Raw genomic sequence first — 24334 nt, 5'->3', positions numbered from 1 at the left:
CTGTGCTAATAACTAACATAAATTGCACTAGTTGCACCATAACATTCTTATCTCCCTGCCTGATTCCACCCTTAGCGTCACCGGGGCCACCCTATCTTGGCTGCAGTTCTCAAAAACAGGCAACAGTTCATCAGCATCAATAACTGCATTTCTTCCTATGCTCCTCCATCTTAAGGTGTCCCCCAGGGTTTGGTGCTTGGCCCCCTGCTATTTATTCTTTATATGCTCCCCTTGGTCATATCATACATCAACATGGTCTCTACTATGACTGCTATGCTGATGACATTCAGTTCTACATCTCCACTAAATTCATCACCCCTGGCACCCACTCCACTTTGACCAGGTGCATCACTGGAGTCTGATTCCAAGATCGAATCACGAATGTAATCCAATGTCATCAAGCTGGACTGCGATAAAATAGATTGCCACACAATCACTTACTAAAAACACACAAGATTCCCCCCCCCCCCCCCCCCCCCCCCCCCTGTTCTCCTGAAAAAACCCACAGGTTGCCCATAGCTCAATGAATACAATTCAAATTACGTCAAATTGCCTTTCTGGAAAGCGGTCGTGAACAATCTGAGCAACTGGTTGGGAAGTGACATACCATTATCTCCCAGAATATGCCTATTAGGGGACAGAAGCCAAATACACAATATAACAAGCGGACAATTCTCTGTAATCATGGCAGGGACTACAACGGCTGCCAGGACGATACTGAAACTGTGGAAAACACCAAAACCCCCTGAACTGAAAGAGTGGATAAACATCATGATAAAGACGGCTTCGTATGAACTCATGCTCAACAGGTTGAACAATATAGACAAGACCAAGGCACCAGACTGGGACTCGTTCTGGGCTCACATCGCACTACCTGATGATTCTACAGTATGAATACCTCCCTCCGATTGTACCATATCCGGCACTATAGTCCAGTGTACTCTACAGCTATGGATCCATCCATATGCTCTCTTTACGAACAGTAATGCTCACGCTGCATCTTTAGTTTGCATCTTTAGTTTATTTTGGTTTTGCTCTGACACTGATATTACATGTAATGTGTATAATAGGAAATGTCTCACAATGTGAAGTTTTGTACTGTCAAACACCAAAGAATAAGAAATAAAAACTTGAATTACAAATTACGTCAAATTACTTCTCTTCATGCACAAAGGCCTCTGTAAACAGCCCTATCACACAGGTGTCCTACACCATCATGCTCCCTCACATAACCTCAGTTCTTCTACAGTAACCTATCAATTCCTCGCCACCCTACAACTGTCTTGTAACATATAAAAAAAGACATCTAATGGACATCTTAACATGAGTAAAATCTTGATATATTTATCATAGGGGAATCCAACAAATCATTATTAAAAACTATATGCTTGATTAAACATGATTTTATTAAATTTATGAATGATGAAGTACTCGATACATACACTCCATTCGTTTCCTGCTACATATAGTCAATGATAGTCATCCCTGGTCATGAAGTACTAAAGTCTAAACTGCTTTAGATTCACTGTATCGAATTATGTAACTGGCATTTCTGAAGATGTAATTCCCTCTTCAGACTTTAAATGAGCTCTCGAGTTCAACTAATATTATGCCCTATCTAAACAGAGATAAAATAAATGTCAAGGTAATTTTGTAAGTCAACATAATTCTCAGTCCGTCCATCATGTACGTAGATCCAACCCAAAGTAGACCAAGAACTTGAAGACTGCAGGCAGTGTTTGTTTAGAAAGATGAGAAAAAGTTACCTTGTGATGGGAAAGGCAGGAGAAGAAGTGACTTTTATGCTTTAGGAGTTATGTTCGAGCAGATACAGGACTGTGAGCGGCACAGCAGGCCAAAGAAAGCTGGAAGGGAATCAAAATGAAACCCCTCGCCACCACCTTTCTTTCTGTCAATCATCAAATGCTTATGAGACTGCAAACAACTTTATTCTTCCGTGTGAGCAATGCACATTTCATCTGCACTCTAAACAGCAGTTTTAAATCAAAGACCATGTGTGTGTTTTTGTAGGCAGAGTCAAACGCTTACTGTTGGCATTACATGCAGAACTTTGCCATATGTGGCACATGCTTTCAACGAAACATTGTGATGTATAATGTGGTAAAATTAATACTCCAGAAGAATCCACAAGCATGCACTTAAGCTGTGGTACAGTTCATGTCTGTGCTGAAGAGATCCATTCCTCAGATTTTTGATATATTCCAGTATGTTCAATGATCTGTGTGTGGCAGACCATGCCATTAATCCAATTACTTCAACAGCTATATCAACACAACTTATTGTTACGAGGCAGCTGCAAGTATGACCGACAACAGCCATTTTCATGTGTTGGTGTTGCATATCTTGTATTCATGCCAGAGTTGTGCTGTTTGATATCCAAACTAAAATATTTCAATAACTTACCACTCTGTAATAAACCACTCTGAAATAAAATAATCAAAGACTCCGAAAGTTTCAATCCAGCAAACTCTGGTGGTCCCCCAACATTTCCTCTAGAATTACATTGAGGTTTACTATAACTGTTTGACAGATTTTCATTAAATTTGGCAGCGATACAATTGTATTACTTTGGTGATCCATGTCTCAAGCATTAAATTTCATATTGACCAACACTGAAACGTATCTGATGTTCCAATAAACTGAATTGCATTTTCTCTTGATAACAAAAGTTAGTATGCTAACAGACAAAACTGAAGTACTGCACCTGGTAAATATTACTAACTAAACAGATCTGTCATATTTGTATATTTTTACACGCTTAAATGTAGGATTGTGTGCATGTACAGTATGCATGCTAATAGTATGCTAATGATAACCATTATTTTACAGCAATGCTTAATATTAAGTTGTCTCAAGGGGCTACTCAAATACATTCAGATCCTCAGCCCTGTAAAATACATAGATTTAATCTACAATTAGAGTTCAGTGAATAGTGAATACACTGTAGCCTATATCAGGGGGTTTTCAACTGTTCAAGCCAAATTAAATAAATGTAAAAGAGTCATGATGATATCTTTGACCATGAATCCAAAATTGTGGTTTTATGTCACTCTGTGAAGAAGGATAAAAGATGGCCAGGGGACAAAGTTCTGACTGTGAGAACTATGGCTACTCCTATGAAATATATCATCCCTCATTCCATCCATCCACCCACTTTCTGTCACATTGTGAGGTTGGGTCGTAGGCGTAACAGACTGAGCAAAGATTCACACACTTCCCAGTGTAAGACACTAAGGCATTTCCAAGCCAGCTGAGGCCTATAATCCCCCCAGTGAGTTCTGGGTCTGCCGTCTGGCCTCGTTCCAGTGGGCCATGTCTGAAACCCTCTCCTTTGAAGGCATCTGGAAAGCGTCCTAACCAGATGCCTAAACCACCTAAACTGGTTCATTTCAATACGGAGGAGCAGCGAGCCCTTCCATGACTGAGCTCCTCACCCTGTAGCAGCCACCCTTCTGTGGAAGCTCATTTTGTCTTTTTTTCCCACTTGTGGGGGTCCCTACCCTGAGCTCATGACTATAATTATAATTGATTATAATTATAGACTGCTAAATTGTCAGCTTTGCCTTTCAGATGAGTTCTCTTGTTGCCAATTGAGATGTAGATGCTGGCTCAATTCACCTGTCAATCTCCCTTTCTGTTCAACCAACTCTCAAAAAAAAGGAAAATGAGATACTTAAACTCCAAAACTTCAGATACTCAGTGTCAATCTGGAGTAGATCATCCACTTTCTTCTGGCAGATATCATCCTCAGACATGGTTGTATGTTAATTCTCATCTCATCTGCTTCAAACTTCACTGCAAACCACCCAAGTTCCTATTGGAGATTTCCACTTGATGAAGTCAACAAGACCACATCATCTACAAAAAAGCAAATATGTAATCCTTGACTGTTTGAATTGAACACCCACAACATTTTTTTCTCCCACATCTAAGCCCTCATTCTGGGTTTGTAGGGGCCAAATGCCCTTTAGCAAAGGATCCAGTTCCCCATACTCTAAAAGCACCTTCCACAGAATATGAGTCAAAGAGATGGATGGATGGATGGATGGATGGATGGATGGATGGATGGATGGATGGATGGATGGATGGATGGATGGATGGATGGATGGATGGATGGATGGATGGATGGATGGATGGATGGATGGATGGATGGATGGATGATAAGGAGTTAGTAAGCTATCCATGGGAATACAGCATGACAGCCAAGATCAATGTGAATCCAAACTAAGTAGATAAATGTAAAATGTTCAACATTAAATGTGATTAAATTGATCATATTAAAGTCTGTCTTCCGTATGCTGTCACAATCAGGACGAAGAGGAGACTGTCAGAGTTTGGTCCTGTTTCTACGTCACACCAGGACTTCATTATAGTGCTCTAGGCCAGAATTTCATTACTACTGACAAGCAATTCCAAAGATCTGACATATTTTTAGTCTTCGTGAGCAGCAGATGTATCATGCTCATAGTCCATCCTCTAAATATGCCGGTTGCATTGTTTTGGTAGGTAAGAATAATTACAGCCCCCGCATTGATGAAGTGGGACCTAGCGTCAGAGCCGTCTGGGAGATTTGCAAGGCCCTGTGCGAAATGGCTGAGGGGGGCAAACTTTTGGGTTTTTCGGGTCGATCGGGTGTCTATATGCGCAATTTTAACTCTCCAATTAGCAAAATACTGGATACCTTCCCCTGCCTCATCATCATCTCTTGCCTCGACGCGGGGCCCCATGGCTGCTTGAGACCCGGGCGGATCGGTGATTTTTCTAACAAATTTATCAAACGAGCCTTTCAGAGAGGCATTAAACTCTTCCATTTTCTTTTGTTTTTTTCTTTTTTCATCCCCTGATGGAAATTTCCTGAATCTGTCTCGTTCTCTCGACATTGTGTGACAGTTTGTTCCAACTCCCCCGTCTGGATCAGAGCACCTTGCGTCAACGCGCTTGGTCAGACGCAGTTGTATTGGACAACAGACACGCGCATCATTGCACATATATTTATTGATATGCACAGACTAGTACACATTTAGGTCTGTAATGGAACGTGACTGTTGATATTTATAAGGGAAAGAAAGAAAAAACGAAAAAAAAATTTTTTTTTGAAAAAAACACCCCTTGCGGCGGCCCTGCCTAGCGTAGCACTAATTTTCATGGCCCTGACACCGTGTTTTCCATGCAGCCGACCATCGACAAGCAAAAAACTAGTGCTAAGTCTGGCACTAGCTCCAAATTAGCACTGGAAACACGTTGTATCTAACCCCGGCTCAAACATATGGATAAACCACTCAAATTCAAAATTGGTGGCCATGTTTCTCTCTGCACAAGTTTTCAATTTAAGCAGGGAGCGGTGCGTCTTACGTAGTTCAGCTCTCTCAACTGAGGAAAGGGGAAAGCAGCAAACAAAAGGCTGGAAATGTAATTAGCACAAATCAAAATCAACTGAAGGAGCATTTGACAACTAATTAGGTTAACTGGCAACAAGTCAGTAGGATGACTGTGTACAAAAAGAGCATCTTAGAGAACCAGAGCCTCTCGGATGTAAAGATGGGCAGCGGTTCACCAATCTGCAACAAAAAGCATCAACAGACTGTGACAGTTTCAGGAAAATGTTTAAAGTAAAATTGCGAGGACTTTTGAAGATCCCAACATCTACAGTGTATAATGGCTCTATGATTAAAGAAGAAGCCACATATGAACATGATCCAGAAATGTCGTCGTCATCTCTGGGCCAAAGCTCATTTAAAATTGTCTGAGGCAAAATGGAAAACTGTTCTGTGGTCAGATGAATCAAAATTTGAAATAATTTTTGGAAACCATGGATGCCATTTCCTGAGCACTACAGAGGAGCTTGTTATCCATGCTTAGTTTAAAAGCCTGCATGCCTGATGGTATGGGGTTGCATTAGTATCTATGGCATGGGCAGCTTACACTTCTGAAAAGTACATAGATGTTTTAGAGAAACATCTGCCTCCATCCAGGTAACATCTCTTACAGGGAAGGTGCTATATATTTCAGCAAGACAATGCTAAACCATATGCCGCATCCATCACAACGGCATGGCTCTGCTGGAGCACAGTCTGGGCACTGAACTGTCCTGTCTGCAGTCCAGACCTTGGAGAAGTTAGAATCCTGCAAACATTCCTCCACTAAAATTCCAGCAACTGGTCTCCTCATTTCCCAGACATTTACAGGTGGTTGTTAAAAGAAGGGGGTGTGCTACAATGGTAAACATCACCCTCTTACAAAATCTTAGAGATCTTTTTTTGAAAAATATTTGTTGTTTATGTTATATTGGAAAAAAAAATATGGGTTTATGAGATTTTCAAATCACTGAATTCTTTTTGGGTTTACATTTTACACAGCGACACAACAATTTTTGGAATTGCGGCTGTAGTGTTGAACAAGACATCTAATTGAAGGTTACTGTATTTACCGTAAAACAGACCAGCAATTCAAACTTCCACTCTAATTCCGCAGCTAAGTAAGGTACTGTTTTGTAAACAGTGGCCATTTTCAACGCAATCTGCTCAGTGGGACATACAGATTTGTTGGCAATAAAGCAACATTCTACATCGTCTTTTGACAATAACCATTTAGAAAACCGCATAATGTTCCCATGGCTTATCATAACTAGTGGATTCAGTGATTTGTCCAAGTGTTAAAATGATAGTTAAAACTGTTTTTACCATCTCTATTGCTCAGCACAGGCATTGCATCAGCGCATTGAAAGCAACAGTAGTGCAAGTCGCTGGTAATCTTGACATATGAAAGCAGAGTACTGCTGGACTTTAACTGGTCAAATATTGAATCCCTCTGCTTCTCTTCTAGCTGCAAAGCTTCTGATGAACAGATGTGAAGGTCAACAAAGTGAGGATTAAGGACGAGTGGTGACCCAGAAACACGATGCCCCATTCATCTTTTCAGGATTCTCCTCACTAAAGCGCAGCCAAGCTCATGCCTGGCCTCATATTACGGGCCAGCCACAACACAGACACCTCTGCTTCTCAGCCACCATTAATAACATCTTATAAATCTATGAGCTTTTATTAATTAAGGTTGCAACTTGCCCAAATAAAATATAACAAATCAGGCGAAATGCCTTGTTTTCTATTAATGGATCAAAGTTGGGTTTTTTTTGTGTTTTGTTTTGTTTTTTAAATAAGACAACTGGCTATTTTCAGCATATGAATTTCATTTAGTAAACAAACAAATCTGCTAACCATTCATCCTAAAGTTGCAACATTAAGCACTGAATCTGCCAGGATATGAGTGAGGGCAAGTTTTTAGTTAGCCAGATGACAATCTCTAACTCGACCCATGCAGACCCAGGCATAGATCTTTTTATAATTATATTTCTCAAGATACGTAGGCGCACTTCCTGGATAAAGGGATGGAGGTCCTGTGATGTATTTGCTCTGAGCTCAACCCGGTTGCACAAGGAGGTATTGTTTGGAAGCCTCGATTCGAGACACATAATCCAAGCCTGCAGCTGACACCTTTAACATGATAAATTACACAAATCCCTTCAGCAAGAAGTTCCTAAACACAGCCAGGCCAGGTTATGTTTTCACTTTTGCTCCGAAACGACATGATTGCTCCTTTTCTTTCCCCCACTGTGAACATGTTTTCTCATGCTGCCATCTTCTAATAAAGCGGCCTGGGATGCTGGCGATGGTGGACTAAAGATTTTCCTCAATGGGGGTCTTCTATGCGGGGGCTTCCAGTCCCAATTCCAGTCTGGGGCCTTTGTGTTGGCACTTTGCCGGCCGTCGGGCTTCGCTCAGCTGACGATAACATAGCCTCCAGTCAGACCTGGGCGAGGGCCAAGCTGTGAGGGGGTCCAGATGGTTGGAAAGACCCCTGGCCTCCTCCAATGCACAGCCTCGTTTAATGCAGGCACGTTTGGCTGAACCTGTTACTTTCTGGACGATTAAAAGTATTTACTCTTTTAATTTGGGTAACTGCATCCCCACCTTTGTAAGTGTGTCTGGGAATTGAGAGGGAAAAACATGGACGGAGGCTTTGCACTAGGCAGGAGGGAAGGAGATCCAATAAGGGGACTGCCGGGGCCAGTCAGCTTGTTGTGTAATTAACTGTCTGAAATGTGTGTGAAATGTGTTTTGCGTGTGAGAAGAAATAATCAGCAGAGCAGGAACAGAGAAAACATTAAACAAGTAACAAAGAGAGAGAGAGATCTGTTTCTCTGCTCGAGAGATGTCACTTGCAGTCTAGGCTTTACTTTACTCGTAAAATTTAAAAATAACTTTAACCATAAGAAAAAAAAGTAGTTCTAACTTCTTATTTCAGTTTGCTGGAAACAATAGTGGTCATAACACTCTGAAACTGAAACAAGACATGCAAGGAGTTAGTCTGCTGCAGCAATTTTTATTTTAAGATCAACCTGTAAAACAAATCTAAAAAAGGGAACTAAGTGGCTGATTTTTCATTCATACAGTTGTTGGTGTCTCCTACTCCACTATAATGATCTGGGAGTTTATATAACTAGTACTGCTGTGGTCAAATAAAAAAAAAGAGCTGTTACACCTATAATTATATGCTGGTGTCAAAAAGAAAAAAAAAGCCTCGAGCTAACTGCTCGTAATTTCAAATAGGGATCTAACGAGGAAAAAAAAAAAAAGAAAAGACAAATAGCACACGATGAACATCACCATACGGGCAATAAGACCCTAAAAAACTTTTATACGCCAATTGCACTTCACAGGATAGTTATTAGGATCTATTTTCTGTGTTATTATTTCAGCTCACGCGCATACACGTTTAAGCTTGTCAAAGTTTATGAATAGAGAATATACTAATATTCATAATGCATGTCAGCTTACTTTTGATCTCACATAAACGTACAACACTCATTGCCAAACAATGAACTTTAGAAGCTGAATGACGGGGAAGAAATTGCAATTGACAGTTTTCCCTTCTAGCATTTCCAATTGGTATTACTGCCAACTATGCTGCTGCAAAGATCACATCGCTCTCAGTTTGCGCAACTCGTCCCAGCAGTACAGAACATGAAATACTGTAATCAACACTACAGTAAAAGAGAGAAAATATAAGAGCCAAAGTTGTAATAGAAATTTGTTATGTATTGAGATTTTTTTTTTTTTAATATTGCCTCCTGTAAACAAATACACTGCAAAAACTCAGTTCTGAGAAAGTAACAAAAACAATCTGTTTCATGAAAATTAGAAGAATTCGAGTAAAGAACCTTTTTCTAACCCCCATTAGCAATGCTATTTTTGTTTAAAATAATACAATTATGACACAATTCATGCAACAGTAGGCTTATTTCTACAGAGACTGGTTTTGCAGTGTACAGTTCGAGCTGGCATCAGGGTGGAGGAGGGGAATAGAAAAAACTTGAGTTCATTGATTAATTTAGTTTATATTGGAGACATGATGCAGATAGAAGGTTTTTAAGTCTTTCTTAAGTCTTAAGAAAAGAAAGATAAGTATCATATATACACTGTGTATCTTAACGCAAGGCAATGTAAGGCAAGTTTATTTGTATAGCACATGCCCGCTACAAGGTAATTCAAGGTGCTTTACCGGTACATAATAAATATATGAAGAGTGAGGAGGAGAAAAAAGGTTACAGTGCAGTGGCTGAATAAAAGAAAAGTTGGACTTAAACTAGAGTTACAATTGAAGACGGAAATTAACATTGTTCAAAGTTACATTCAAAATAGTTTAAATAACTCAGTCAAAGTCAGCTGTAAACAAATGGGTTTTTACTACTTTACTACTTCTACTGTCATTTAGCAGACGGTTTTATCCAAAGTGTTGTAGTTTTATCCCCATAGTCAGACCGCTGAGAGTCCAGTTGGATACAGGTGCTGCCATGCCAGTGCTAGGTTGTTCTTTTTAGAATTTGTATTTCATTTTATTTTTTTGTTGAAGTGTTCCCTTCCCATCCAGCACAACAGTCCCTTTATACAAGAAAAGTATGTCTTAAAAGAGAGCATCATACGATCATCATGTCATAAGTGCATGCAGCTGTCTCAGTGCTGAGTCATGCAAAGAGCTGGATGAATCTTCTAACTCGTTCTGATGAGCAGAGAAGTTTATTAGATGCAGAAATGCTCCTTAAAAAGTCTTTAGCTTGCTCTTAAAAGTAAGTACAGACCTTGCGGATCGAGTTTGGTAGGTCATTCCACCATGGGGGAACAGTGGAGGAAAAGAGTTACGCTACTGATTTCATGTCACGTTGTGGTGGAAACACCTGGCGTCTTTCACTGGCTGAGCGGAGCTGTCGAGAGGGAGTGTAGCTATTAATGAAGGAGTGAAGGTAGGCGGGAGACGTATGGGTAATTGTCTTTTAACTTTGATTTAAAGGGACTGAAAGTTTCTGCATTCCTGCAATTTTCTGGAAGTTTGTTCAGATCTGTGGAACATAAAAGCGGAATTCTGCTTCTCCATGTTCGGTTCTGATTCTGGGGACACGGAGTAAACCTGAACCAGAAAACCTGACAGATCTGCATGGTTGACATGGCAGCAACAAGCCCCTGGTGTATTTTTGTCCTAAATCATTCAGTGATTTATGAACTAACAGAAGTATTTTAAAGTCTGTTCTCTGAGAAACAGGGAGCCAGTGTAAAGACCTCAGAACTGGAGTGAAGTGATCCACTTTCTTAGTTCTGGTGAGAACCCGGGGCAGCAGCGTTCTGGATCAGCTGTAGCTGTCTGATTGACTTTTTAGGCAGACCTGTGAAGACACTGTTGGAGTAATCAATTCGAGTGAAAATGAATGCATGGATGAGTTTTTCAAGGTCCTGCTGAGACATTAGTCTTTTGATCCTGGAGATGTTTTTCAGGTGATAGAAGGCCGACTTTTTAATTGTTCTAATGTGTCTCTGAGAGTTCAGCTCCGAGTCCATGACTACACCCAGATTTCAAACCTTATCAGTGATTTGTTGCTATAATAGCTGAAGCTGTACACTGACTCTTAAACACTCTTCTTTTGGTCCAAAAACAACTACTTTTCTTTCCGTTTTGTTTGTTTTCAACTGAGGAAAGTTACAGCACATCCACTCATTAATTTGTTCCATGTATCTACTCAATATTTGTATGGGCTCATTGTCTCCGGGTGATATTGTAATGTAAAGTTGTGTGTCATCTGCGTAGTTATGCTAACTTATCTTTAGAAAATAAAAGAAACTCTGCAAAGGATATAAGAATAGAACCCACTATTTCATTTAACAGGAAAAACACCCTAATATTAAGCTCTTAAAATGCAGATGTACATCATTTGTGATGTAATGGGAACCACCCTTTCTTAAGGACTCCTTAAAGAGTTACTGGAACCAGTCTAAATGTCATTATTGTGTGGCAATGTTACTGCCTGAGGCAATGTTTCCCATGCCACCCGATTCAAATGTTCAGATCACCATTAGCTTATCGTCAAGGTCTGCACAAATCTATCTGTTAATGATCCATTCATTTGAATCAGGTGTGATCGAGCAGGGAAACATCTAAGGCTGTATCTACATGAAGACGAAAAACGAAACGTTCTTAGTAAAGATGGATACGTGTCAGTAAATGTGTGCGTCCACATGAATGGCGCTGTGATGCTTTGACGGAAACATTGTGTATGCGCACTTGTGCAGAAATCTCTAAACGGGGAAGTACGAGTGACATGCAAGCAAGTGTCTCTGAAACGTTGTGGAGAGGCAGTAACAACTGAGCCACATAAACGGCGTGTTCAAATCTTTCCACTCTGGAACGTGGTTTCAAAAAGGATCGTTTAAAGACCCCCAAAATGCTGGCTTTGTATGGATTCATACTCTATGGTTTTATAAAATACTTTTGCGTTTAAGCCTGAGTTCGGCTTCATGCGGATGGGGCCTGAAACGTGCAGGGCAGCGGCCTCGAGGACCTGAATTGGGGAACACTGTTCTATGATAAAAGTTGAAAGAATAAATAAAATAAAAACATCCAACTTCTTTTATATCAACACACTGTAGGAAATCATGCTGGTAAAACTTACGTTTTATGCAGCGGTTGGTTCCTGGTGCCACCACCCAACCAGAGCAGCACTGCTGTCCTCCACAGACATTAGGCCTGAATAAAGCACCACACATACAAAAAACAGAGTCAAAAAACACATTAATGGTATTCATCAGGCATACACGAATATAAAGAGGCTCTTCATGTAGTGTAGAGTAATAACTGTGACCATGATGAGTCTCAAGCTGTTGCACAATTCTTTCATTATGTTATTTGAGAGCCCAAAGTGAACACAAATACGGTGTTATTTGAGCCTAAAAGGGATTATGCTCAACACATGAGATGTGAAAAAACAACCTGTGTGTCCAATAAACCGCTGAACAAATGAGGGATGACAAGTTTTAAACAGTTATAACCGGATTCTTCGCCCTCTTCCATCCACACTTACAGAACACGCCAGTTTTTGTAACAAGACAGATGAAAAGGCCCCAGACCGCAAGAGCAGTCAACGCGCTGGCATGAATATTTGCCCCATCATCTTTTCACAAGACATTACAGTAAGTGGATGTCTGAAGAACAGTGATTTGAAAAGATAACAGAGATTGACTCATTGACCCCAGCCGGATTGTGTTCATTAGATGCTACAACTGTTGAGGCATCACAGGGATGAGGCGCAGTTGTTTGGGGCCTCTGGCAAGCTCAGCTTTAACATGAACCAAACACACCAGACCAGGCTTGTGCCAAAAAAACATCAATCATCACGTTCAAATTCCATCAAGGGGTTAATTCATGTCACGGAGGCATTTATAAATTATAACTATCATGTTGCAGGTAAAAATACATTGTACATATAGAGCACCTTGTTCACACTTTGTTTCATTATGATGCTGTGGAGAAGAAATGATTGCACCTCTAAGCCGACAGGTGCAATGAAGGACCTGACAGGTGCCTTTAAAGGAGAAAGAGTCATACTGAGTCATCTTGACCGTAAGGGAGAGTTAAGTGTTTTCCTGTAACTGCCTGTGTTGTGGGGTACCATCACTGAGTGAGCCTAGTGGGGATTCCAAGAGGAAATGTGTCATGGGAAAACTTTCAATAACAAGCACTGGATGAATCATCTGCCCGGAGACCCCGAAGAGAATTAATTGGGTGCAGAAGATGGATGGATGGATGGATGATTCAAATGAACTAGATTCATTTAACACTTTAAACCACCATGCAGACTACTATAAGGTAATGTTCCCTTTAAGCTTTCTTAAAACTCAAAGAATCCTCTTCACTCCAAGCTAAAATCAGTTTTTTTCAAGATCTAATACTAGTAGTTATTATTTTCTGTATCCATCACTTTAAGTACTGCTCCCAGTCTGACTAACCCCCGCTTTGGCATAGTCTCTGGGAGTGGATTGCTACACCTGACCTCAGTGACAACATAACCTCCAAGCAGCTTCAACTCTTGCATTGATTGTGTGGTACATGGCAACAATGCTGCTTGAGTGGTACTTTTGCCAAGATATAGTTCTACATATTTAATTGTTTATATAATTGCTGCATCTCATTTAACATATTTATTTATTTGTGAGGTAAATGGACAAGTCACAACTTAAGTCAACATAAAAAAATAACATTTTGACATTTAGGAGTTGAGAGGAAGTTTATTTCGCTACTTTAATAAGGTGTCCTTGTCCTTGTGGCATATTCAACCTCAGGTTCATCTTGCACCTGCACAACTGTGAGAATATTGAGACTTTTTTTTTTTTTTATCTGTGTGATGGATCATACATCTTGGGTGAGGTCACTTTAGAGGTTTCTTCCCCACAAAAGCAGCCTCGTGAATCACTTTCAGGTGGATGAGTGTGTGAGCAGACTCAGGCCATGACCTAGAATGTATTTACTATTAGCTTTTTTTTCTCTTTATTTGTCAAGGTTTAGGCCAGAAACTATGCATGACATGATGTGTGCCTATACAACCAATTACATGAATCCTTCCATTTCTTGTAAAGCACCCTCCATAAATTGGCCACATAATCATTTTTCTGAAGGCAATAAGCCTTGTTATGACACACATATTTATATTTCACTGTCTACAGCCCAAGGTGAGCCATTAAAATCCCCCTCTGATTATTATGTAAACATTCCCCCTTCCAGAGAGTATCAAGATTTGTCCTTATGGAGCAAACATGACTGGATGCACAAGGCTGCATTCAACAAACAGAAAAGGGCTCCTTAATGGAAACAACCCATCGTCCTGTTTAGAGTTAAGCAGAGACAATAAAGAGAGAGCCACTAGAAGAAAAAAAAAAGGAAAAAGGAAAAAAAAAACAGGTGTTTTTGATCATTATGTGAATTTGCAAATGTTTACCAGCCAAAGCTCTGGTTGGACCACTATGATAGATTGCTGTAGGCCAAAACAGAAAACCAGGGCACACACAGAGAGCCACTGCACCCACTCCCTTAATACGATTTAAATTTACTATAATGTGAAGTAATGGCAGGGCTATACTGCCATGTCTAACAGTTTGAATGCAGTCCAACTACTACTGTAGAAGCTTGCACTAGCAGCCCCCATAATCAAAAAGGGTTTAACCTCAGCTATCTTTCCGTGTCCCACCGTGACCCTCATGACACAAGGCAACATTGCCGACAGTACCAGTTTGATGGATAAAAACTATCACTTTCTGGATGACAGCTTAATGGAGTTTATATTGTACATAGTACTTTGTGGCTCTTGTTACATCATCTCCTGGTTTTCCTTACAGGAAGAAAGATTTTTGCTGAAGTGGGCCACCACCACATTACAGTAAACCACATGGACTCATGTTGGCTGCAGTAAAATAGGTCACACAAATTCCTCCAGAGCTGTTGGAGGCTGGATTGAGCTTCGCCTGGCTGGAAGAGCGTGAAAACATTTATTCTTGATTGTGTGCCACCGGACTGTCACTGGTTGCCACCCGTCCCGTAAAATACGGAATTGTCCTTTATTTGAGAAAAAAATGTTGCGTCCTGTATTGAACTAATACGGGACGCGATTTGTACCGTATTTTCATTAACTTTTACACCATATTCTAGTTGAATTATTGAAATAAGTTAACTATTACACCATATTCTAGTTGAATTATTGAAATAAGTTAACTATTACACCATATTCTAGTTGAATTATTGAAATAAGTTAACCTTTACACCATATTCTAGTTGAATTATTGAAATAAATTAACTTTTACACCATATTCTAGTTGAATTATTGAAATAAGTTAACTTTTACACCATATTCTAGTTGAATTATTGAAATAAGTTAACTATTACACCATATTCTAGTTGAATTATTGAAATAAATTAACTTTTACACCATATTCTAGTTGAATTATTGAAATAAATTAACTTTTACACCATATTCTAGTTGAATTATTGAAATAAATTAACTTTTACACCATATTCTAGTTGAATTATTGAAATAAATTAACTTTTACACCATATTCTAGTTGAATTATTGAAATAAATTAACTTTTACACCATATTCTAGTTGAATTATTGAAATAAGTTAACTTTTACACCATATTCTAGTTGCATTATTGAAATAAATTAACTTTTACACCATATTCTTCACCTGTAGGCTATATTACATCTGGGCTGATGTGGACATACAGAGCATAGGAGGCTATTTCAGTTGCTAGTATGGTTGGCTGTCTGTACAGTCATGAAAATGCAATGCTATTAAAGCACTTTAAACTTTAAATCAAAGCATTTTGTTTTTTCATATAAAATAAACACATTTTTATTCAGTTTAGAAGTTTTGGGGCTTTTTTTTGGCTCCTGCGCTGCTGAAATCAGGGCGTCCCTTATTTTTATTTCTGAAAGGTGGCAACCCTAGTGCCACCGGACTGTCACTCTTACCCAACGAGTCTCCTGGTGCTGCTCTGCCTGCGGTTCCCTCTGGTCCTCTGCTGGCCCTGCGCGCTCACGGCGCGTCTGGCGGGGCGCTGCGCTCCATCCTGCGGCGCGGAGGCGAGCCCTTCCCGGGAGGCGCCAGCAGCAGCAGCAGCCTGGGCAGCAGGAGGAGCCGGGTCTGCTCCGGGTCCGAGCTTGGGATCCTCTTGACGTGATGCTGCTCTGGGTGCGCGGACCAGACCTCTAGTCTGGCCGGTCCCAGACTGTGGAGTTGTTCTGGATGTTTTCGAGGATGTACCGTCCCGTGGATCTCTTATCGACTGACCTTGAGTGATCTCCCGGGACTGCTGCCCCTGGTTCGTCCCGGTGCCCTCTTTCCTCCCACCTGTCGTCTCCCGGTGACTGCCACCATGAGCACGCATGAGCGCAACAGCCAAAACCACCAAAACAGCAAATTGCGCGCGGTCCATTTTGGACATGTAAAAGCTTTGAATGTGCCGCGTAAAAAGCTCAGCTCGCGTTGCAATTTTTGAAAGAGCCACTAAAATATGAGTAAAAAAGGAAAATAAAAAATAAAAAAAGGCGAAGTGTCTACACGAGCTCAGATAGGCTGTGTCCTTTCCCAGGAATGAAAGGAGCCTGGATACCTCTTCATAATGCCCAGGTAAGATACAAGCAGAATGTCTTCAGGTTATCAAATCAGCACTTAGCTTCACTCCAAAAGTGAGAGGAAAAAAACTATCAGGGATTCTGCTTCCAGCGCCGCAAAAAAAAAAACAAAAAAAAAAACGAATTATGTTAAGAAAACATTATTCCATCTGTTTCAGGTTATGTTTAACTAGAGAAGTGGCGCAGAGAGCAGCGCGCTGACTACAGGGCTGCTGAAGCTGCGCTCCAGTTGAGAGAGTTTGAATCGTGCTCCCATGAATATCACCACCTCCTTGGATCTGAAGTCACTGGAAATTTTTGTAGGGGATTGCATGCGCTTCGCAAGAAGAAACTCCCCCTTGTCGACCGTATTGCTGCTTCCACACACAGCACGGCTCAGTCCATGTGGCCACACGCATTCTATCTGCCAAGTTACATGGTGTCTAAAAAAAAAATCCCTATTCTTTTGAACACAATTGGACTTACTTGCAGCTGCGTTGATCATTACCGTCAATTTATATTTGAACTGACAGACTATTAAAATGTCATAAAAATGAAGATTGCCACAACTTCCAGATGTTTTCCTTTGAGAGTCTCCAGTTCTGATTGCTGGATTAATTCAGTTAAAGCACTCTCTTTTATGATCATTTCATTCAATATAGAATGTGTTACTAATTAGTTTATTATCTAATTAAACTCAAATTCTGTTTCGGTTTCACTTTTAGAGATTTGATTTCAAGCATCCACTCGACTCGGAGCATTTGCAGTTTGAGTTACAGTTCCAGTATGCTACTGTATTGCAGCCCAAACCCAAACTGAAACCTTCAAACTGGTCAAGTTATGTAACAGATCCCATTCACCTCCTCTCTCTATCCACGCTGCATCATCACTTTCCTGCTGACCGTCTGGAAACAACACATTTCTCTTCTCCCATAAGATCCTAAACAACCCAAAAAGTCAGTTTGGCACACTCCTTCCATTCAGCCCACAAAGATGCATATGGCTGTCTCTCTCATGAGTTTTCCCCCAGCAGCAGCATTGCTTATACTACTCACACAGCTGCTGTCTAAAGCACACTGCAGACTGCACTGTTCCCACTGATACTCTGTCCCACCTTAAATGTCATGTGATACAGGCTTCAACCTTTGAAAAGTGACTTCACTGAAGAAGAAAAAAAAAAACTGGAAAAAAAAAAGAAAACCAGGATTCTGTATAACACACAAGACTATTGTTGGCTCCTCCAGTAAAGTATGCAGAGGCTTGCACTAAGCAGCACAGCTGATTATGGCTCATCTTCCACTATGAGAAATCTAATTAGAGAAGGGGGATGCATTTGTCTTATGACTGTCCGGCAGTCTCGCTCCACTCCCGAGGCTCGCCGCACGCATGTCTGCTGTTTATACTGCTTCTGCAACTGATAATTGTCAGTTGACCCCAACATCCTTGAAGGGGGACCGGGACATGCACGGACTAGTTTCCTGTGTGTTTTGTGTAAGCGAGCAGCTGGCTGCAGCTCAAGTGCAGATGTTGAGTCAAGTGTGTTAATCTGTTTCTGTATTGATCTCGACGTACGGCAAAGTTTTTCTTGAGCCTTTTGGCAGGTGTACCCTGCAGCCCTGTCAAACATCCATGTTCAAACTGGGTTCATTTTGACTGATTTTTCAATGGATGTGGTTTACTACTTAGAATTATGTAGCGTTGGGTACTGTTTGCGTTTATTTGACTGTGGCTTGTGGTGCTATTAAATTGCATTACATTCTAATATAAAGTCAGCGCTTCTATATTACTTAGGATAGACAAAACATTTGACCGCTGAACACATCATCATGTTACCAGAGTTTAGCAGTATAATGCAACCATGCATTTATTTCCACTGCTATAACATTATCCATTAGTTTTAGTACAGTGTCAACCATTCATTATTTCATCATTTCAAAATGTAATAATCTGAAAAATGAATGAGGTGAGACTGGAAATCCACAAGTAACCTTTCTTGGTTTCAACAGATGTAGACTTGTAGTGTTTGGAGTACAGCTAAGGATAGTGATGGAGACTCTCAGGGTCTCAGATAGCACAACAGACATAATGTACAATAAGGCGCCAGAGAAATAAGTGTTTTTCCATCCCTGAGACTATAAACTTCCCATCACAATGACAATTACTTACAATATCTATATTGACACCTTATCCAACAGATAGAATGCTTAGACTAATGAGTCCTTCAAAGACAAACAGCCTGTACGTCTGGCCTTCTAGTAAAGTATAGCCAGATAACAAACAGCTATAAGACCTTGTAGTCCCTTTACCAGCATTAGTAGAAAATAAATGAAGAAAGTCAAATAAAAAGCTTAATATTCATCAGATAATAGTGGACGGTTTTGAGATTGTGTTTTGGGTTCAGTCTGTGCTCTCCATGTGATGTAGATGTGTATTCAGTGACTCAAACACGATTGCTCAATACCACGCGGCCAACAAATGGAAACCAGAAAGCATTCGGTATCAATAACCATCTCCTTAACTTACAGATTCTTTGTTTTGCTTTGAATCCAGATATCTGTATATCCTGCAAACTGCAAACATTCATCCAGCTATTTTACCCGAGAGCTACCTATCACATTTAGCAACCAAAGTATCTCTGCAGTTAAGCATTTTTAGCAAGTCTTTTGTTTGTCCATTACTCCAGCACAGATAACTTGTCATACTGAAATTTAAAAAATCTGGTAGTTGTTCGTACCTGAAATGCAGTTCAGGGACCTTCCTGCACTAACATGTGAATCTGGCTGCTTTACAACACAAATCATCAAGCTGTGGCACTGTTGCTTCAGTGTATCTGTAGGAATTTTCCTATTAATGTGCAGAATCTTTTTTTAAACTACCACATTTCAGTGTGTGTCTTTTATGTCACTTTGTTGAGCTGGTCTATTATCTTTTAAGTACCGCTTGACAGCTGCTGGCATATAGTCTGTTGCACTAGTACTTCTGTTCGGGAAGTGATAATGATCTGCAAAGCAGCTATCCTCCTTTTGAAGCTGGGCTTTAACATGGTCCCAGTTGATACAATTTGCTGCATATGGAGGAACTCTAGAATAATTACCAGGAGGATGTCTCTGGCTATGACCAATGCTTCTACACAAAGAGTCTTTTGAAAGTTCTGGCAAGACAACCAAGCCACTCCTATCATCTTTCAAATGCCTCTGAAATATAACTGTATTCTACCAAACAGTTTCTCACAAAACACTTGTAATAACAATAAAAAAATCCAAGTATTGCAATTTGACTGCCATAAACAACTCGTGTGTGTTTGTTTAGTGAAAAGAGCCCAAGGTGGCTCTCATTCGTCTTCGTACCAGTGCACTTATTTGTTTCTCTCTTTAGATGGAGTTTATGTGAAGCAGTTCTCGGGAAACTGAAGTAGCTTGACGCATGCTTACCTGTCGGCATTAATGTCACATTTACATCTATTCCGCCGGGAGTGACGGCCCGAAGTGAAGGATCAAAGTTCAAGTGCACCCGCTAGAAAGCCAAATAGTATCACTGCACCCAGAATGTAGGTCGCTCATTATAGGCGACCATCAACAGTGCATTTATAACCCTGCCACCAGAATTTAAAGTGATTCATGTGAATTGGTCTCTGTGATGACTTTTCAATGGTGAGTACCAAGAAGGAATGTCAATCTCTTCGTTACCTTTTGCTGTTTGTATCAAAGCCCTAAGCTCTCCTTTCTCTTTGCCCTGGAGCTAGCATAATACCAACATTGTTCAGACCGGGCCAGGGGAAAAAAAGCCGAAAAAGGAGGTGCTTTTGGCAGAGAAATGCTTTGTAAAAGCTGAAGTTATGTGCTTTATTAATGTTTCTGCTCATGAAACGTGACCGGGTTTCTTCTTAAGGAATGTTAAATAAGATTTCCATCATGCTTAGCAACAAGCTGAGCAGCTGAACAGACATTTACACAACAAGAGGAAACAGTTAAAGATGGAGCAGGACAAATGTAATGTTCTCAGGCCAGTCACCGCAGGGCCTTTCCCAGCTTGTATGAATGAAGTGTTGTCATCTAGATTCTAGAAGTAAGTCACACGGACGTTATTTAAGAAAGCCATTTCTGATTTGCCCCGCTTGATATTCATGCTTTTTCTTCTGTGGTGTTGGAACCGTGTCCTTGAAAAACTGTGTGTATATGTGTGAGTGCTTTCTGTACAGCCACACTATAAATGCAAACCATACATTGCATTGTTAGACATGAAACAAAAGAAAAACCTCTGCCCGTCAACACTTGTGAAATATTGAGATTGATCAAAATCCTGTTAAATAGTTTCAAAGGCATGTCAGATCGCTGATCGCATGTCCACCCTATGTTCCTTCACAGTTGAGGGTGTGAGTTGCTAATAAAAGACTCAAAGATATGAAGTGTAACAACAGAAGTCTGTAAAATAATGGAGGAATCTTTACTATCCAATGGCACAAACTGCCCTAATTAGCTAATTACCGCCCACTTCCTGAACATTCAAGTGAACCCTGACATTAGAAATGACAATGCCATGAGAATATAGACACAAAGGATGAACTTATACTTCTGATTCTATTTTGGAGCTTAAAGTGTTTTTTTTTTTTATTAACTTTGACGAGGGTTGGGTAGAGAATCATATTGGCTCTTGTGATTCAAGAATTTGCATGACAGTCTAACTTAGACATTTGATCCAGGCGCTTTGTTTCTGTCTCCCATTCAGCTGAAAGAAAAAATTGTTGGAAGAAAATACTCAGATTGAAATCAGCCAGAGCTTAATTTAATACTGGTAAGAATGTCTAAATAAGGTGGGGATGGAGAGCCCTCTGTGACATGCATTCTCTTAAATTCTGAACATTTAAGCATGATCATTACATAAAAGGCAAATTGAGGAGTTAATGCATTTGACCAAGCAAACTGATTCTTGAACCGGACCTTTATTTCTATTTCTCTCTATTTTTCTTCCCCTTTTAATTTTCCTGGCAGTCCAGAGGCCGGCCCATGGGCCTGCTCTCCTCCTGGTCCTCCTGGTTGTGACCTGGCCACAAGGCGCTCTCTGGAGCCATTCCTGCTGCTATTGGGCCTGACGGGAGTGATATATGACTGTGAGCCTCACAGCTTTGGTCCCTGTTCTCGTTGTTTCACGGTGTCTCCACTAACAGACCATGGAAAATCAAGGTCAAGCATTTTCCACATTAGAAACTTTACCAGGAGGATAGAAATGGATATCTGCTGCAATTACCCTTCATCAGCCTCAACCACCACAGAGGAACACTTTCATAACAGAGAAGGACAATGGTGACGTAGAGGCCAAATTAGATGAGGTATTTTAGAAATTGGGGCAAAGGTGAGACAAGGCACCACCAAATTGATTTCCAAGACTAAATCCAGTATGTGCGATTTTTCAAACATACCATACATCTTCTAAATCAAATCGGGTTTATTATTTTAAAACATGCACCATTACACCATGGTACACCATTACCCATTTTCCATCAACCGGTTCCAGGGCTGGTTCTAGCCCAGTGCTGTGTTTGGAACCAGGGTTTCTGTTCCCACGGAAAAAGAACTGGCTCCAGGCCAGAAAAAGCAGTTCCAAGGAAGCACCAACTCTTTGCTGGGCTAAAGGAAAGAACCGTTTAAGTGAGCGGAGGGGGCGGAGTTGTTAAGACCAACGGCAATAGCAAGACTGCGTGACGGCGACATTTTCAAATAAGCGACAAATTCCAATGCAAACGCATCGATGTAACTGACATTTGCAGTGACGTAATGACGTGGCTCCCCTGAGCACCCAGAGCTATGAAACAGAAAAAAACAGTTCTAAGCTGGTTTGCAAGTTGAACGTGTTGTGAACCAGCACCAGCACTGGCCCAGAACCAGCCCTGGAACTGGTTTGTTGGAAAAGGGGTATATTTGGATCAAGTTGAGGGGTTTTCTTAAGTGTTACGAAGCATTTTATTAAAATAAATACAAAAAAGGGATTGATTTTTGGTGCAGGATTTATCCAAATACAGTTTGAACATATGCACCAGGGAGCAGCATAATATATATCATATTACCGCATTTTCTGGACTATAAGCCGCACCTGTATATAAGCCGCACTCACTCCATTTTAAAAAAAACAATAAAAAAAAGATATACAAGCCGCACCCGTATATAAGCCGCATCTGCTCTATTTAAAAAAAAAAGATATGCAAGCCGCAAATATTTATGTTGTTAGATTAGATATTTACTACATGTACAGAAGGATTTTGAACTGTAAATGAGGTACATGTATGTACCTAAATAGATCCTTTCCTAACAGTGTCTTTTAACACGGCAGCAACTTTGCTGATTAAAACGGGACTGAACCAAGAGAAAATAACCGGTATTTATTTATCCATTTATCTGTTTGAAATCTGCTTCTACCTACTTCTATCTGCTAAAGAAAAAGTAGCGTATTCTTCTTTGCATTTATTTTTTCTTAGTTTTTATTTTAATTCCGGTTAGAGCGCCCCGAGCGGTGGAAGAAAAATCCACAGAATAGCTGCACCTTTGTATAAGCCGCACGGTTCAAAACCGATGAAAAAAGTAGGGGCTTATAGTCCAGAAAATACGGTATATATATCTCTATATGTAGATCCTTTTTGAGTGAACTAATCTGTACACCCCACAGTCTGCCCACACACGGACCCCCAAGCACAGACGTACTAAACTACTACTTGTTTTGCTGTTACACTACAGTCTGTTGGGTAACACACACAAAGATATGTCTACCTGGCAATGGATGAGGCATGAACCCGTTTGGTGGGTGACTCACAGATGACACGTGCCTTTCTGCCTCCAACATGACCGCACATCAATTAGGTATGGAGCTCTAGTTGGGCTCAAACTAATTCCTTCTTTGTGTTTTCATGTTCTTTTGCCAATACGTAGTACTGCACGGGCATCATGCTTGGCTAACCGGGAGCAGGGAGTCATGTGCTCTACGGCATCCAGCAGTATGAGAAATCTTCTTCTCTGCCCCCAATTAACAGTGAAGGTCGAGCAACAGAAAATTATGATGCGATTTAACCCCCCACATGAGGTCAATTTGGCCTGAATGGCTTCCTATTAAGCATGATAAATTTGTTATTTTTCAATCCATTAAACCTTTTCCCCATAGTTCATTTAGTCAGAGCAGACTCCTTTGGCCCGTCGGACTCGACTTCTGTTTACCACAAGCCAACCTCAACGGGGAAAAAAAAGAAAAAAAATATCCAGACACAACAATCAGCTGAGATGACTTCAAAGTCCCTTTGCCACAGGCTTTTGCTAATTATCAATTGCAGCATTGGGTGGTCAACGCCCCCTCCCTCCCCCCCAGTGCATGGGGCAATAGAAGGACCGGCGTACAACAAGGGCCAGATTTCACTTTATCAATGAAACCTTCTTTATGAGCAGGAAGCAAGAACAGAAGAGTAGCCGTGTGAGGTTGAGGGAGGAAGCCTCCCGACTCTGACCTGCCTGAAACAGGCCCCCTCAGGGGGCAGACAGACCGAGGGCGAGGCCCCTTACAGATGTTCAGAAAAACTGCCCATTCATCACGCCGGTTTATTGGAATCCCTTTGAACTGCTTTTACATGTTATGTGACATTTGACATGGCAGAACCAGTGAAGTTCAGTCAGTTATCTGTCAGTCAGTCTGTCTGTTTATCTATCTATCTATCTATCTATCTATCTATCTATCTATCTATCTATCTATCTATCTATCTATCTATCTATCTATCTATCTATCTATCTATCTATCTATCTATCTATCTATCTATCTATCTATCTATCTATCTATCTATCTATCTATCTATCTA

The 24334-nt window shown here is 40.6% G+C and overlaps 1 protein-coding gene across 2 annotated transcripts in view; it reads right to left on the bottom strand.

Annotated features, from left to right (window-relative positions):
• The window catches only part of LOC133462653 (latent-transforming growth factor beta-binding protein 2-like), a 125136-nt gene extending 108348 nt beyond the window's left edge, over positions 1-16788 (bottom strand). For both annotated transcript variants that reach the window (XM_061743994.1, XM_061743995.1), the window contains exons 1-2: positions 15865-16788; positions 12017-12090 (exon numbers count right to left, since the gene is read on the bottom strand). In XM_061743994.1, the coding sequence (XP_061599978.1) occupies positions 12017-12090; positions 15865-16337 (547 nt within the window). In that variant the 5' untranslated portion in view covers positions 16338-16788. The remainder of the gene's footprint in view (positions 1-12016; positions 12091-15864) is intronic.
• Between the last annotated feature and the right edge of the window lie 7546 nt (positions 16789-24334).

This window comes from Cololabis saira, chromosome 16 (genome assembly GCF_033807715.1).
Source record: "Cololabis saira isolate AMF1-May2022 chromosome 16, fColSai1.1, whole genome shotgun sequence".
NCBI classification, from domain to species: domain Eukaryota; kingdom Metazoa; phylum Chordata; class Actinopteri; order Beloniformes; family Belonidae; genus Cololabis; species Cololabis saira.
This window is presented reverse-complemented; position numbering and strand designations above follow the sequence as displayed.